This window comes from Dendrobates tinctorius, unplaced genomic scaffold, assembly GCF_039654945.1.
Source record: "Dendrobates tinctorius isolate UK_male_01 unplaced genomic scaffold, ASM3965494v1 ptg000120l, whole genome shotgun sequence".
Classification (NCBI taxonomy): Eukaryota; Metazoa; Chordata; class Amphibia; order Anura; family Dendrobatidae; genus Dendrobates; species Dendrobates tinctorius.
Window position 1 is genome coordinate 46276094 of NW_027361788.1, and position 17186 is coordinate 46293279.

Here is a 17186-nt window from a genome sequence, read left to right on the forward strand (position 1 = left end):
ATTACAATATTTAATATTGTTTGATATTTTTAAATTTCAAAAAAGGAAAAGTGTGTTTTGTTTTTATTTCAAGTAAAAGACTTTATTCTTACCGAGTCTTTATTTACAATAGAACTAAATAGGATTAGTAATGGAAAGGTGTCTCTCCATTACCAAAATCTGTGGGCTTGATTTCACCAGACAATACAAAGGTGACATCAACCCCACAAATATAAACCCCACTTTCCACCTCTACAGAGCAAGTCAGAAAGAGTCTTAATAGATGTGCCTTTTCTGGGCGGCTGCAGACTATTTTTAAGCTGGGGGGAGTGTCAATATCAATGACCCCTTACCAGCCTGAGAATACCAGCCCCCAGCTTTAGCAAGGCTGGTTGTCAAAAATGGGAGGGGCCCCATGCCTGTTTTTATTTATTTAAATAGTTAAAAAAAACTGTGTGAGGACCCCCTCTATCCTTGATAACCAGCCTTGTTGAAGCTGACAGCTGAGGGTTGCAGCCCCCAGCTGTCAGTTTTGCCTGGCTGGTTATCAAAAATACAGGAGAACCATGCTGTTTTTTTTTTTTAATATTTAATAGCGAAGCCCCTGGCTGATGAATACTCCCATCAGCCACCGCCTGCTCTCATTGTTATTAGTGGCAGCAGGCGTACGCTGATGAGGGCAGTAGTCCCATCAGCCTGACTGGAGCACCATCATTTGATAGCGTGGGAACCACGGCTGTCTGACCGGCGGTTATGATTTTACCACCGATCAGAAGCAGTGTTTGCCGCACTGTCATACACATGACAGGGTTGCAAACACTGGATATTTGGGCCCCCCATTCAAGTGAATGAGGTCCGGGTTAAGAGTTCTGTTCTGGTACCCAATTGTTATTTTAACTATTCGGCTGAACCTGAGCATTCAGGGGTTCGCCCATTTCTAATCCCGAGTTACATCTTGTATTATACTTCAGAGCTGCACTCACTATTCTGTTGGTGCAGTCACTGTGTACATCCAGTCACACTGTGCTCACCTGTGGGAAGAGCGGCCTCTCATCCCTCTTGAATTCCAAGCAATTTGCAAGAAGTCTTTTCATGGCTTTGGGGCAATTGTTCGAGACTTTACTAAGGTCAGGAGTGAGGTATCCGCGTCCAACCATGAAGATGATCTGGGGATGTGATTATACGGTGATTATGCGCTCAACTTACAACCAGGTGAGTTGTAAACATTACTGGACCGAGCAAATTTTTACAATTATGACCACTGTCACTATAATAACTCTGGAACGCTTCAACGAATCCCACTGATTCAGAGATTGTTTTTTCGTGACATATTGTACTCCACGTTAGAGGTCAAATTTCTTCCATATGACTTGCGTTTATGAAAAAACGGAAGTTCGGCAAAAAATTTGAAAATTTTGCAATTTTCAAACTTTCCATTTTTGTGCCCTTATATGACACAAAAGACTTAATAAGTAAAATTTCCCACATGTCTAACTTACATCAGCACAATTTTGGAAACAATTTTTTAGGAAGTTATAAGGGTTAAAAGTTGACCAACAATTTCTAATTTTTCCAACAAAATTTACAAAACCATTTCTTTAGGGACCACATCACATTTGAAGTGAGTTTGAGGGGCCTATATGACAGAAAATACCCAAAAGTGACACCATTCTAAAAATTGCACCCCTCAAGGTACGCAAAACCACATTCAAGAAGTTTATTAACCCTTCAGGTACATCACAGAAACTGAAGCAATGTGAAAGGAAAAAAAATGAACATTAACTTTTTTACCAAAAAAATTACTTTCGACCCAAACTTTATTTTCAGAAGGGCAACAAGAGAAAAAGGACCCCAAAATTTGTTGTGCAATTTCTCCTGAGCATGCTGAATGCTGATACCTCATATGTGGGGGAAATCCACTGTTTGTGCGCACGGCAGGGCTCAGAAGGGAAGGAGCACGATTTAACTATTTGAATGTAATGTTTGCTGGAATAATCAGCGGACGCCATGTCGCGTTTGGAGACTCCTTGATGTGCCTACACAGTGGAAACCCCACAAGTGACCCCATTTTATCTAGGGGTATAGTGAGTATTTTTAACCCACAGGTACGACACAGAATTTGATAACATTAAGTTGTCATATACAATATGTCATCATTGGTATTGAGCGTAAGTGCTTCCTACTCCAGTTTGCACTAGGTGCTCGAGTATTCACCGGATATCGCGGGTGCTCGAGTGACATGCTTGAGTCCCCCCCCCAAAAAAAAAAAATATGTAGGGATCTGTGATACTCCATGCATATCCGGGCACCTGATGCAAACGTGAGTAGTAGGCACTTGTGCTCAACACTAGCAGTCATATCGACTCGACATCACATTATATCGATCTGTTTCCACAAGACATAGTTTAGGGTTTACCCTCTTACCTTCGGGACTCCACACAGTTCATCCAGAAATGTAAAGACATAGTATGGCAAGAGGGTTTTCCTTTTATTACTCTTGATGTAGTAGGTTTATATTCCAGTACTGATAATACATTGGGACTGGCAGCTGTGGATTTTTACCTCCATGAAAACAAACTAATACCATCCCTACAGTGGGAGTTTTTATTAAGGGGTTTGGAATTTATTTTAAAATAGGGATTTTTGTGTACTCACCGTAAAATCCTTTTCTCCGAGCCATTCATTGGGGGACACAGAGACAGTGGGTGTTATGCTGCTTGCCACTAGGAGGACACTGATTAACCAGAAAAAAAGTTAACTCCTCCCCTGCAATATACACCCATAGGTCTCTTCTAATGGAGATCGCATTAGCGGCAGTTTGAGCAGCGCAATTGGCGGCATCAAAAGAAGCGTCCACTACAAAGTAAGCTGCGTGAATTATCTGCCTGGCGACAGTGGTTGCCTCCGGAGGAAGATTGGTGCCCTGGAAGGAAGTAATCAAGACATCTGCCCAAGCGGCCATTGCCTTAGTGACCCAAATTGCGGCGAAAGATGGAAAAAGCGCTGCTCCTGAAGCTTCAAAAACTGAACGGGCAAGGTAGTCAATTTGACGATCGGAGGGGTTTCTGACTGAGGAACCCTCAGAAATGGATAGGAGCGTTTTAGGAGCAAGACGTGATACAGGAGGGTCCACCGGAGGGGACTGTAACCAATCCTTAATTAGGTCTGGATCAAAAGGGTATTTAGCCTGAGTAGACTTTTGCCCTGTGAACCGCTTATGTGGACGATCCCTGTTTCTGGACAATTTCCTTTAACTACGGATGGCTAGTAAATAACCTGCGCACACACATGCTTGGTTTTCTTAAATGAGATAGGGTGTGCTGGAGCGGGAATATTTTCCTCATCCAACTTCAGAATCCTGTTGACTGATTCTATAAGAGAATCAAGCGACTCTTGATCAGTTGGGGGATTCTGAAGAGCTAATGTGTCAGATTTGAATTCAGAGTCGTGCTCGCTGTGAACCTCAGGAGAGGGAGAGCGAGAGACAGGAGTCGCTGAGGCGCGAACGGGACTAGGGGACGCGTCATGGGTCCGCTTTCTAGAGACCTGACCATCCGTTGAACGAGTACGGCCCCTGCTGGTGGACGGTTCCCGGCCGACGCCAGAGCCCTCCTCGGGAGGTAAGGACGCTTCCTGACTGGGTCAGAGACTCCACCGACCGTGACAGGAACGCAGCCCACTCAGGGGTACTAAACACAGGAGGCCCGTCAGCAGCGGCGGTGAGGGGCGTTTGAGCGCAGGCTGGGGGTCGCAGACCGTGCATAACGGATTAGTCTGTGCACTGGGTAAGGCAAGTGGTACACACGGTAAATAATGCAGTGTGCTTCTTAGCAGCCCGTTTAGCCTCCTTAGATTGAGACATAGCACTCCTGAAAGGGTTAACGGCAGAGTCTGTCTGCAGCTACAGGGAATGTGCCGGGAAGGGGTTAAGCTTTAATCTGAGGACAGATGCAGCTTACCCACGGTCCTGTGCGGTGTCCCTTGGGAGGAAAGCGGTGGCCCTGTGGTGTCACCCGGTATCCGACAGAGTGCACGCCTCACAACTTGTGTCCAGAGCAGGCTGAGGTAAAAGACATGGCCCCCAAGGTTAGAATTGCGCTTCTCGTAAGGAATGAGAGCCGCCAAGAGGAGGGAGCGGCGCTATTCAAATTGCGGCCTAGTAGGCCGGTAAAGCCAGGGACTCAATTTTTGGCCTACCCGCGGTAGGCGCTATTCAAATTGCGGCCTAGTAGGCCGGAAAAGCCGGGGACTACATTTTTGGCCTACCCGTGGTAAGCGCCGAGAGCGTGAGGGCCGCGATGGGGTGCCGGTGCACCGCCGCTGACGCTAAGTCAGCGCTTCTCCCGGGGACCAGGACTCGACCCCATAACTCTACTCCAGTGCTCAGGCAGGCCGCGCTGTCCGGGGCCATCCCTCCAGGTCTTCTCATTCTCCTGGGCTGATGTAGCAGAGCTGGAGGAGTTCTTAAAGGGGTATGCTCATTCGATCCTCCCTATGGCAGGGGGATGGAGAGCTATGGGGCTGATTCAGGGCATTTGGAAGCGCTATTCCAGTCTTCTCCATTGCACTCCATGCGCTTGCCCTCGTATCCGTGGATTACCGGGACCGTAAAGATAATCGCCATCATCGCCAGAGGAATCAGCCCCAATCGTCGCAGGAAAGTGTACGGGGAGGTATACTCCGTGTGCTTGCCTGTTGTTGGTTCGGGGGGAGAGCGGGCTGTAGAAAGGAACCGTCGCCCCCTTCACTCCGTTAATTAAAAAATAAAAATTTACAGAAAAATAAAAAATAAAATAAAAATGGTGGGGTCTGAAACCAGACTCAAGTGCCTCCTACAGACACTAATCAAGAACTGGAGAAATCTCAGCCAGCGAGAGGGTGTATACTGCAGGGGAGGAGTTAACTTTTTTCTGGTTTACTTAGTGTCCTCCTAATGGCCAGCAGCATATCACCCACTGTCTCTGTGTCCCCCAGTGAGGCGTAGGAGAAACCTAACTTTTTTTGCCTTTCAGGATTCACTCTATTTACAGAGGCTCGGGACCGTGATGGGGACGCGGGTCGCCTCGAGTTTCGTTAATCTCTTTATGGGGCGATTTGCGTCCCTATCTGCGTTATCTGGGCCTTTTTGCAAAGAAAAAAATTTGCTTTATAAACGCTACATAGATGATTTAGTGATCCTGTGGAAGGGGTCCACAGAACACGCATGGGAACTAATTAATAAACTAAAAGCAAATGAATGGTGGATTATTTTTACTGCAAATTTAGACAAAAATAGAATCACTTGTTTAAACCTTTACGTTAGCCACAAAGATGGTCACATAATGACAAAAACCTTTTTCCAAAAGTGGATAGTAATGGCTTTTTAGACTTCCGTAGGGCACACTATTGTAAATGGAAGCAAAATATCCCACGCAGTCAATTTCAAAAGAATTGCAGCAGTGAAGAGGACAATGTGGAACAATTCAAGATTGTTAAGGCCAGATTTTTGGAGAAAAAATATCCTAAAAAAAAGTAGTACAACGCGCATACAAAAAGAATCTGAGAAAAACTCAGGTTGACTGCTTATCACTGAATAATCGGGAAAAAGTCTTCTCCCTAGAAAATGGGACTAGTAACAATCTGAACGAGGTAGGGGCTGAATCTTGTGGTCCTTTGAAAAAGAACCAAACAATAAAAACAAACACCTGGCGTTTTAGTTTCGTCACCCAGTTTAATAATGGCAACCATAAAATAAGAGACATCCTTGAAAAATTTTGGTATCTTTTAAAGACCCCATTTTAAAAAATTTGTTACCGAAAAACCTTTAACTCCTTAATGACCGAAGCTTTTTTGGTTTTCGTTTTTCGCTCCCCAACTTTCCAAAGCCGTAAATTTTTCATTTTTCCGTCAATATCGCCATGTGAGGGCTTATTTTTTGCGGGACAAGGCGTACTTTTGAGCGACATTGGTTTTAGCATGTTGTTTACTTGAAAACGGGAAAAAAATTCCAAGTGCGGTGAAATTGCAAAAGAATGGAATCCCACACTTGTTTTTTGTCTGGCTTTCTTGCTAGTTTCACTAAATGCTTAAACTGACCTGCCATTAAGATTCTCCAGGTCATTACGAGTTCATAAACACCAAAAACGTACAGGTTCTTTTTCATTTAAGTGTTGAAAAACAATTCCAAAATTTCCTTAAAAAAAAAAAAAAAATTTGCGCCATTTTCCGAGACATGTAGCGTCTCCATTTTTTGTGATCTGGGGTCGGGTGAGGGCTTATTTTTTGTGTGCTGAGCTGATGTTTTTAATGATATCATTTTGGTGCAGATATGTTCTTTTGATCGCCCGTTATTGCATTTTAATGCAATGTCGTAGCAATAAAAGAAACGTAATTCTGGCATTTTGATTTTTTTTCCCCCACTATGCCGTTTAGCAATCGGGTTAATCTTTTTTTTATTGATAGATCGGGGGATTCTGAACACGGCGATACCAAGTATGTGTAGGATTGATTTTTTTTTTTAAATTGTTTTATTTTGAATGGGGCGAAAGGGGGGTGATTTAAACGTTTATATTTTTTTATATTTTAAAATTTTTTTTTTTACTTTTGGCATGTTTCAATGGCTAGAAACTGCCATAGCCTGATCAGCTCTGCTACACAGAGGCGATGCTCAAATCGCCTCTACGTAGTAGCAGAATTACTACATTGCTATGAGCGCCGACCACAGGGTGGCACTCATAGCAATCCAGCATCAACAACCATAGAGGTCTCAAGGAGACCTCTGGTTGTTATGCCGATGAACCGATTACCCCCGATCACGTGACAGGGGTCAGCGGTGAGCGCATTTCCAGACCGATGGTTGGAAGTGTACGTTAAATACCGCTGTCAAGAGTTTGACAGCAGCATTTAACTAGTTAATAGGCGCGGATGGATCGCGATTCCACCCGCACCTATTGCGGGCACATGTCAGCTGTTCAAAACAGCTGACATGTCCGGGCTTTGATGCGGGCTCACCGCCAGAGCCCACATTAAAGCGGGGGTACTGTCACTGGACGTACTATTCCGTCCAATGGCAGTAAGGGGTTAAGCAACATCTGTCTTTCGAAGTGACTGTTATTTATGTAGTCACGTGCTGCTGCGGCCTCCCGCTATGTTGGCTGCACTACACAAACAGTCAGAGAAAGAATGAATGGACACCGTCACAACACAAAAATTGGCTTCCTTCAGCATAGCTTGGACCGTCGAATGTTATTAAAGCATAATAAAAAATTTCAAATAATGGTTACACTAGTAGAAAAAAATGTTTCTTTTTTTATTTAGGTATTTTCGTTCTACATTATCATGGTTTCATTTCAGTTTTCTAAGTTTTTTTGTGATATGCCATATTGGCCCTATAATGTATGATTACCTTCTACCAGGGTTTAACATTTCAAAGGGAATCTGTCACCCCATTTTTGGCCTATAAGCTGCGGCCACAGCCATCAGGAGCTTATCTACCGCATTCTGTAATGCTGTAGATAAGCCCACCGATGTAACCTGAAAGAATAAATACTCACCCCGGCGTCCGGTCCGATGGGGTAGTTCCGTCCGGCGCCTTCCATCTTCATACGATGCCGTCCTCCTTCTTGCTTCTCCCTCAGCTCCTGCGCAGGCGTACTGTATCTGTCCTGTTGAGGGCAGAGTAAAGTACTGCAGTGCGCAGGTGCCGAACCTCTCTGACCTTTCCAGGCGCCTGCACACTGCAGTACTTTACTCTGCCCTCAACAGGACAGATACAGTACGCCTGCGCAGGAGCTGAGGGAGAAGTAAGAAGGAGGACATCATCGTATGAAGATGGGAGGCGCCGGACCGGACTGCGACACCCATCGGATCGGACCCGGACCGCCCTTGGGTGAGTATAATGTAACTCGTTTTTCTTATCTTTCAGGTTACATCGGGGGCTTATCTACAGCATTACAGAATGCATTACAGAATGCTGTAGATAAGCCCCTGATGGCGGTGCTAGCAGCTTATAGGCCGAAAATTAGGTGACAGATTCCCTTTAAAACATATGGTTCATTTTTGCATATAAATTCCTTTTTCTTTAAAGTGAATTACATCCCTTATCCTCCTGTACTAATGAATTAAACTAAGTAAGCAAATCAAGTGGAGTATTGGTGCTGGTAGCAAACACCCCTCCCTTTCCCTTTGTAAAAAAAGTTTTAAAAAGACATGGCTAGCTTTTCAGTATGATTGTATAATTTACATGATGAAGGCTTTTGCTCTTTTTAAGCCGAAACGCCTTGTTTTTACTTGGTATATGTAGAATAAATAACTTTTTCAATAAGCCAATATAGCACGATATAATTTTCGGAAGCGCCGGAGTCAGACTGGTTTTCGGCATCTTTTTACTTTCACCTGTGGACGATTGAAAATCGTCTCGTGGACCAGGAGTGGTGCAGCAGACCGAGTAACCAGGACCTTGGTTGGGATCCTCCCCCAGGGCCAATACGCTGTTCCTTCAACCTCAGTCTGGTGAGTGCATCAGCTTTGCACTTTTATTTGTGATATTTTTAATATTGCGTTTAGATCCAGTGCGGTTTTGTCCCTTTTATATTCCCTATCCTTAGGGAATTATATGAAAATGACTAGCAGTCATATCGTCATGTTTTTTTTTACACTTTTGAAACTCCCCCAATGCTGACTAACTACAACCATAATTGCAAAGAATGGAAAAAATTCCAACTTTTCCCTGTTACAATTTGTATCTAAGGGGGGGGGGAATTGAACACAGGAGGATTTGATTTACTATTTTTTATTATTTTGATCACTGTGATAGGGTCTTTGACAGTGATCAAAAAGAACCAATAGGAAAAATTCCCTATTGTTGCTGGGTACCGGCTGGCAGATCTTGGCGGGTGCACTGCGGAAACGCTCGCCATTTCTGTCCAGGATGATAATGCAGAGGGCCGGGGAATGGCGGAGGTACTAAGGGGCTCGGGGGACCATATTTCTCTCTTATCTGAGATGTTAGATCATATTAGTGGAGAGAGAAATTAATTGTAAATTAGACTTTTTTTGTGATCGCTGTTATTTGGTGAATAAAGGCGATTACGTGACAGGGGACTGTAAAAAACGGCCCTGAATATGTTTTCCAGGGTCTCAGGTACCCCTGGTAGGTGAGAACCTGGAGGTGTTATACCCTTATTCCTCAGCGCTGTTGAAAAATGGCGCTGAGGAATAAGTACCTTTAAATGTCGCCGTTAAAAGGCGTATCGGCCGTTGTTAAAGGGTTAAATCCCATCCCCAATCCAGTAGAACTCCCAGCATGCGCTTACAACCAAATGATGTCAGGCATACTGGGGAGTTGTAGTTTTGTAACAGCTAAGGAGCTGGCTGAGGAACACCGCCTATGGAGAATGGAGCCTGTGATGTACAATGTCTGTGAGGTATGGGGTTTTGTCCACAAAATATGATGTTTTCTGTTGTAACTTTCCAGAAAGATCGGCACATATGACAATCCAGGCTGCTAGCTCTGCAGCTTCACCCCTCCTCCCTTCACACACACACAGAGCAGTGCCACCCCCCTCCTCTACAGCCTGTGTTCGCACTAGTAATAGGAGACCCCCCTGCTGTTACAACCATTTGTTTCCTTCTCTCAGCTGAAAAATGCGGGAAAAGGTCTTTGTTTGAAATAAAGGTTAGTAGTAAACCTTTAAGAGCCTACCCTGCGAAAACCGTACCAAGTAGAGATATGAAAATCATATTTTTGTAACCTGAGCGGTCCCAGCTTCGATACCGCGTATCTTTCGAAGTTCTACCCTGTCCAGAACATGAGATAGGATTTGCACCCAAATGGACGGTCATATCTCATAGATGTTTGATGTTTTCTTGATAGGCTCATTACGCTGGGAAACATGATACCACTGATGAGTCCATACCAGCTTCTCCCATAAAGTTATAGCTAATCTAAGTTTTGTAGCCAAAACATAACTTGGATAAGAGAGGTGGGATCAACCCAGAATGCACCTCTCTGTGATGTCACATAGGAAAGTCTATAAGGCATTCCCTGGCAGAACCAGCTCAGAACAGCTCAAGTCGTCGTGCTAGAAAGACCCGCAGATGAGCGGAGAAGTGCAGCTCCGCCTCCACCCCCCTTAAAGCCACATGGGATGCCAACTGACCACATGTGAGTGTGACTTTCTACCCTTTTAATCCTTTTATTTTATATCTGTACTGTACCTATTTTATGTCTCAATTTTATAGCAACTTTTATCTGTAATCACTGTCCTCTTTCGGAAAATAAATGAAATAATTATTTAGATCTGTCTCCATGCTCTAAGAATCGAACTATACGCCTTTGTTAGATAATCGCTACTAATTCAAGGGGTTTGCCACGGACCCTCTTAATTTAACACTGTGAATTAAGTAACCGTGACTGGTGGCAGCGCGTTGTGCACGGCTATTGCGGCTTGCTGGCAGTCCAGAAGGGTCTTATATTGCTGAATAAGGGTCTGCGGCCACAGCATTGATAATTCCCTTACTGCAGAAGCCCAATTGCCGGTTCACAACAGGCAGCCCGTCCGGCGACCAATTATCCTAGGTGCAGTTCCCTGACTGACCTGAGGGTAAGGGGGGCGCCGGAGAGCTGCGAGTTCCAAAGTGGAACTGAGAAAGTGGGATGTACATAAATCCCCGCAGTACTTGGAAGATTGATAGCAGTGGTGGGGCATCCAAATTAAACTCCCCCTGTGGCAAATTGTAGAGCGAGATTAGCTTGCTGGATATTTTTGGTCACATGGTGCCAGTGGTGGGATAACTAAGATAAGCCCCAACGGTGCCTGTGATAGCCGTGTGCCGGCAGTGTGTCTCGTCCCTCCGTCCGCTGATACACCCGTGTCAGTGGTGGGACTGTGACATAGTGGTGACACAGGGTCCGCTGTCCGTTGCGTTTTGGTGGCAGCGGGACCCCCGTTAGTCGCCTCCGTAAGTGGACGAACGGCCGTGGGCTGTTCGTCACATATTGGTGGCAGAGCGGTGGGATAATCCTAGAGCATTAGTGATTTGGTTTGAGCAATCATTCCTCTCACTAAAAACCTGCACGGTTCCTGCGGGAATCCTGCATCATAGGTTTTGGAGAACAAACTCAGTGGTTACTAGTCCTGAGACATTAGTGTGTACTTGCAAGTATCCCCCTTCCGTTTCTTCGTTTTTCTTTTTCTATCTTTTATTTGGCAACCATGGCGGCAAAAGGAGAACCTTGGTACAACCGGCAGACAAAGGAAGTTCTTGCTGGGTTATGCACGTACCAAGGCCTTGACGCCACGAACAAAAACAGAGCTCAAATGATCGCGGCTCTAGTGCAGCTGGACAACGACCAGAATCCAGCGAGCGCAGAAGTTGGCCCAAGTGGCAATGGGGCTGCAGCAGAGGCTCCACTCATGAGCGCGGGCCCCACATTCAACCAGAGCACGCTGGACCCCTACCTGCAAGTGGCCTTGGACGCACTCCCTGCCGAAGACCGTGATGGACGTCTGGCGCTGATCCAGCAAGCTCGAGAGAGAGCAGAGCAGCGAGCCGAGCGGGAGGCTGAGAGAGCCGAACGTGAGCGTCAAGCCCAGGCTGAGAGAGCTGAGCGCCAAGCAGAAGCTCAGAGGGCACATGAGCTGGAGATGCTCCGACAAGGGGGGCATGCCCCCACAGCCCGAAGCGGTGAGCCCAGCAGCGTTCAGACTCCTAAACCCCGGCTAGAGCATTTTCCCATGATGGAAAAAGACGGGGACTTGGACACGTTCCTGCGAGCCTTTGAGAAAGCCTGCAGACAGTACCAGCTGCCTAGAGACCAATGGGCAAGGTACTTGACCCCAGGGCTAAAAGGCAAAGCCCTTGAGGCATTTGCTTCTCTTCCGCCAGAAGCCGATGACGACTATGACGCCATCAAGCAGGCGCTGATCGCCAAATACCGGCTGACACCTGAGGTATACCGAAAGAAGTTCCGGCACCTCCAACGTGGCCCACACGATAGCTACAGTGATGTGGTGCAAGGACTCAGGACCCACTTTGACCAGTGGATCCATGGACTGTCCGTTGAAACCTTTGAGCAGCTACGGCACCTGATGATCAAAGACCAGTTCCTGCATCTCTGCCCAGCTGAGGTCCGACAGTTCATCCTGGACCGCGAACCAACGAACGCGGACAAAGCGGCGCAGATCGCCGACAACTACGAGGCCAACCGGAAGCCCGAGACGCGGAGGCCAGTCGCCACCAGCTGGAAAGGGGGTAAGCCAGCAACCAACCCCAATGCCCCAGCTAGCCGTCCCTCCGGAGGCCCTGTCCCTGTTGCCAACAACAGGCCGGCTACTGACAGTCGCCTGTGTCACCACTGCCAGCGGCCTGGTCACTTCTTTTACGCCTGTCCGAACAGGCCGAAGAACCTCCCAGCCAAGGCCCCCGGGCCCAACGCCTCTGTTCTTTTGGTGGGAGGTGTGGTTGGGAGGGCTGACGATAACGTTCAACCTGTTCAGGTGGGGGCCCGTCTTGCTACAGGCCTCAAGGACACCGGGGCTGAACGAACCCTCATCCGTCCTGGACTGGCGGCCCCTGAAGAGTTTGTTGAGGGGAAAACCCTGACTGTCACCGGGATTGGAGGCACCCGTTGTCCCTTGCCAGTGGCACGAGTTTTTCTTGACTGGGGTGCCGGGAGCGGGTTGAGGGAGGTGGGAGTGTCTGAAAACCTGCCCACTGATGTTTTATTGGGGACTGACTTGGGGCGGATGGTTGCATACTACGTCCCTGACACCCTTCCCCAAACTGATAATAAGGGTAACGTTAACCCTGATGATGAAGAGTTTGTTGAGGGGAAACTGAATGTGTTACCTGCTAATGCCTTGATGAGTAATGATGCAACTAACAACCATTCCTTCCCCAGGTATGATGCTGATGTGAATGTACCAAAGCAAACTGATAACCATTCTTCTCCTAGGAAGGATGATGATGATGTTGATGTATCTGTGCTGACTGAACCCGTTAACCCTTTCTTTGAAGCGGTAGATGTGTCCACAGGTACCGAAGTGCTCAGCCCCGTCACTCTGCGGAGTGAGACGGCTGAGGAACCCCTGGCAGGAGTAAGCAACGGTGCTCAAGGAAATGGGGAGATGCATGGGGACCATGAGGAAGGTAATGCCATGCAGCTGACCAGTGCCACCGAGGAAGGTAACTGGCCCATAAGTAGCACTGCTCCTGAAGTGTTGGGGGTGGATGGGGAGGTAGAGCCCAAGCCAGCACCGGCTGGTGGGTCTGTAGAAATCCCCAGGGAGACAGCATACATAGCAGCTGTCACACGCAGTCAGAGTGCCCAGATCGCAGGTAACGCACTGTCTTCTGGACCCTCTGCTGCTACAGGAGAGACTGAACCAGAGGTGAACCCAGAGCCGGTTCCAGAGGGTCCCAGTAAAGAGGGGACCCTGACGTCACTTCTGGCAGCCTCCAGCATGGAGTTCCAGGCTGCTCTGCACTCAGATGCCAGCCTGGAGAAATTGAGAGGTCTCGCCGAGACGCCCACCTCCAAGTCTGATAAGGAGAGGGTGTTCTGGGAACGAGGAAGGTTGGACCGGGAGACAGTACCCGGAGATCCTAAAAAGGAGTGGTTGAGGGAAAGACAGCTGGTCGTCCCCTATCAGTTCAGAACCGAGTTGTTGCGGATTGCCCATGAGATTCCACTCGCTGGACACTTGGGGATCAGCAAAACAAAGGCACGGCTGTCTCAACACTTCTATTGGCCCAAGATGGGGACAGATGTAACACACTACTGCCGCTCCTGCGCCACCTGTCAAAAAGTGGGTAAGGCGGGGCCTGCTCTTAAGGCTCCCCTTATTCCTTTGCCGGTGATAGAGGAGCCTTTCCAGAGAATCGCGGTGGACATTGTAGGACCGCTGTCCGTCCCCAGCAGCTCCGGAAAGCGATACATTCTCACCGTGGTAGACTACGCTACCCGGTACCCAGAGGCAGTAGCTCTGTCTTCAACCAGGGCAGATAAGGTGGCTGACGCACTGGTGACCATCTTTTCAAGAGTAGGATTTCCCAGGGAGATGCTTACCGATCAAGGGCCCCAATTCATGTCTCGCCTAATGGAGGCTCTCTGTGAGAAAATGCAGGTGACGCAGCAGGTATCGAGTCCGTATCACCCACAGACTAATGGTTTGTGTGAACGTTTCAACGGTACCCTCAAACAGATGCTCCGCATACTGGTTGAGACCCTAGGGCGCGACTGGGAGCGGTACCTCCCACACCTGCTGTTCGCTTACAGAGAAGCTCCGCAGGCCTCGACCGGGTTCTCCCCCTTCGAGCTCCTGTATGGCAGGCGAGTCCGGGGACCCCTTGGGTTGATAAGAGAAGCCTGGGAAGATGAGCCAAACCCCACAGAAGTGTCCATCGTGGATTATGTCATGCACTTCCGTGACAAGATGCAGACCTTGACGCAGTTGGTGCATGACAACATGACGCAGGCTCAGGCTGACCAAAAGCGCTGGTACGACCAGAACGCCCGGGAGCGGACCTACCAGGTGGGTCAAAAGGTGTGGGCGCTGGTCCCTGTACCAACGGATAAGCTTCAGGCAGCCTGGGAAGGCCCGTACGTCGTCCACCAACAGCTCAACCCGGTCACCTACGTAGTCACGCTTGACCATGCTCGGGGTAGGCGCAAGGCCTTTCACGTCAACATGCTGAAGGCGCACTACGAACGTGAAGCTTGCGTCCTACCGGTCTGCAATCTGCCAGAGGATGGGGAGGAAGATCCCCTCCTGGACATGCTGGCCCAGGCCAAGGCCGATGGGTCCATTGAGGACATGGAGATAAGTGGTTCGCTAACCATATCCCAGCGGTTGCAGTTGATGGCCACCCTGGAACTCTTCCGGCCCGTGTTCACCAACCGTCCTGGGAGGACGGAGTTAGCGGTTCATGAGGTGGACACCGGGAATCACGCCCCATTACGGCGAACACCTTATCGGATCTCTGAAACGGTGCAACAAGTCATGCGCCAAGAGATCGATGAGATGTTAAGGCTGGGGGTGATTAGACGGTCAAAAAGCGCGTGGGCTTCACCTGTAGTCCTCGTGCCTAAAAAGGATCGAACCACCAGGTTCTGCGTGGACTACAGGGGGCTCAACGCCATCACAACCTCTGATGCCCACCCGATGCCGCGCATCGAGGATCTGCTCGAGCGGTTGACAAACGCCAACTACATATCCATCATGGATTTGAGTCGGGGATACTGGCAGATTCCCCTGAGCCCTGAGGCGCAGGAGAAATCCGCCTTTATCACCCCCTTTGGACTGTACGAGTCCACGGTCATGCCCTTCGGCATGAAGAATGCCCCTGCCACTTTCCAGCGGATGGTCAACCACCTGCTTCGGGGACTGGAGGAGTACGCGGTGGCGTACTTAGACGATATTGCCGTCTTCAGTTCCACCTGGGAGGAACACCTTCAGCACCTCCAGGAGGTGCTCAAGCGTCTTCACCAGGCAGGCCTGACCATCAAGCCGGGGAAGTGCCAGATAAGCATGCGCAAGGTCCACTACCTGGGGCACCGGGTAGGCGGGGGTTCCATGAGTCCGGAGCCAGAAAAAGTGGACGCAATCGTGTCCTGGCCCACCCCCAGGACCAAGAAACAGGTGAAGTCCTTCTTGGGCACTGCAGGGTACTATAGGCGGTTCGTACAGGACTATAGCGCCCTTGCCAAACCCTTGACTGACCTCACCAAGCAGAGGCTACCCCAAACAGTCAACTGGACAGATGACTGTGAGGCGGCTTTCCAAGCTTTGAAAGCAGCCCTGTGCAACTCTCCAGTGTTGAGAGCAGTCGACAGCAGTCGCCCGTTTCTGGTACAGACCGACGCCAGCGAGTTTGGCCTCGGTGCTGTGCTTAGCCAGGTCGATTCGGGGGACCAAGAGCACCCCGTGTTGTATCTGAGCCGGAAACTTTTGCCGAGGGAAGTGGCATACTCGACCATCGAGAAGGAGTGTCTGGGCCATGGTGTGCAGCGTTTGCAGCCCTACTTGCACGGGCGCTCCTTCACGGTGGTAACTGACCACAACCCTCTGAGCTGGTTGCACACAGTGTCCGGAACCAATGGAAGGTTGCTCCGCTGGAGCCTTGCCCTTCAACAGTACGACTTCACTGTAAGACACAGGAAGGGCAGTGAAAACGGCAATGCCGATGGGTTGTCCCGCCGGGGCGAACCCGCTGAGGTGCGCATGGCCGATTACCGAGAGGTAATGCCTCCTTAGCGCCCTCTTAAGGGGGGAGGTGTGATGTACAATGTCTGTGAGGTATGGGGTTTTGTCCACAAAATATGATGTTTTCTGTTGTAACTTTCCAGAAAGATCGGCACATATGACAATCCAGGCTGCTAGCTCTGCAGCTTCACCCCTCCTCCCTTCACACACACACAGAGCAGTGCCACCCCCCCTCCTCTACAGCCTGTGTTCGCACTAGTAATAGGAGACCCCCCTGCTGTTACAACCATTTGTTTCCTTCTCTCAGCTGAAAAATGCGGGAAAAGGTCTTTGTTTGAAATAAAGGTTAGTAGTAAACCTTTAAGAGCCTGCACTGCGAAAACCGTACCAAGTAGAGATATGAAAATCATATTTTTGTAACCTGAGCGGTCCCAGCTTCGATACCGCGTATCTTTCGAAGTTCTACCCTGTCCAGAACATGAGATAGGATTTGCGCCCAAATGGACGGTCATATCGCATAGATGTTTGATGTTTTCTTGATAGGCTCATTACGCTGGGAAACATGATACCACTGATGAGTCCATACCAGCTTCTCCCATAAAGTTATAGCTAATCTAAGTTTTGTAGCCAAAACATAACTTGGATAAGAGAGGTGGGATCAACCCAGAATGCACCTCTCTGTGATGTCACATAGGAAAGTCTATAAGGCATTCCCTGGCAGAACCAGCTCAGAACAGCTCAAGTCGTCGTGCTAGAAAGACCCGCAGATGAGCGGAGAAGTGCAGCTCCGCCTCCACCCCCCCTTAAAGCCACATGGGATGCCAACTGACCACATGTGAGTGTGACTTTCTACCCTTTTAATCCTTTTATTTTATATCTGTACTGTACCTATTTTATGTCTCAATTTTATAGCAACTTTTATCTGTAATCACTGTCCTCTTTCGGAAAATAAATGAAATAATTATTTAGATCTGTCTCCATGCTCTAAGAATCGAACTATACGCCTATGTTAGATAATCG

At 48.3% G+C, this 17186-nt stretch overlaps 1 protein-coding gene across 6 annotated transcripts in view; it reads right to left on the reverse strand.

The window, feature by feature from the left end:
- The window catches only part of ARAF (A-Raf proto-oncogene, serine/threonine kinase), a 44807-nt gene that overhangs the window by 6078 nt on the left and 21543 nt on the right, over window positions 1–17186 (reverse strand). For all 6 annotated transcript variants that reach the window (XM_073541380.1, XM_073541375.1, XM_073541376.1 and 3 more), the window contains exon 16: window positions 1011–1145. In XM_073541380.1, coding sequence (XP_073397481.1) covers window positions 1011–1145 — 135 coding nt within the window. The remainder of the gene's footprint in view (window positions 1–1010; window positions 1146–17186) is intronic.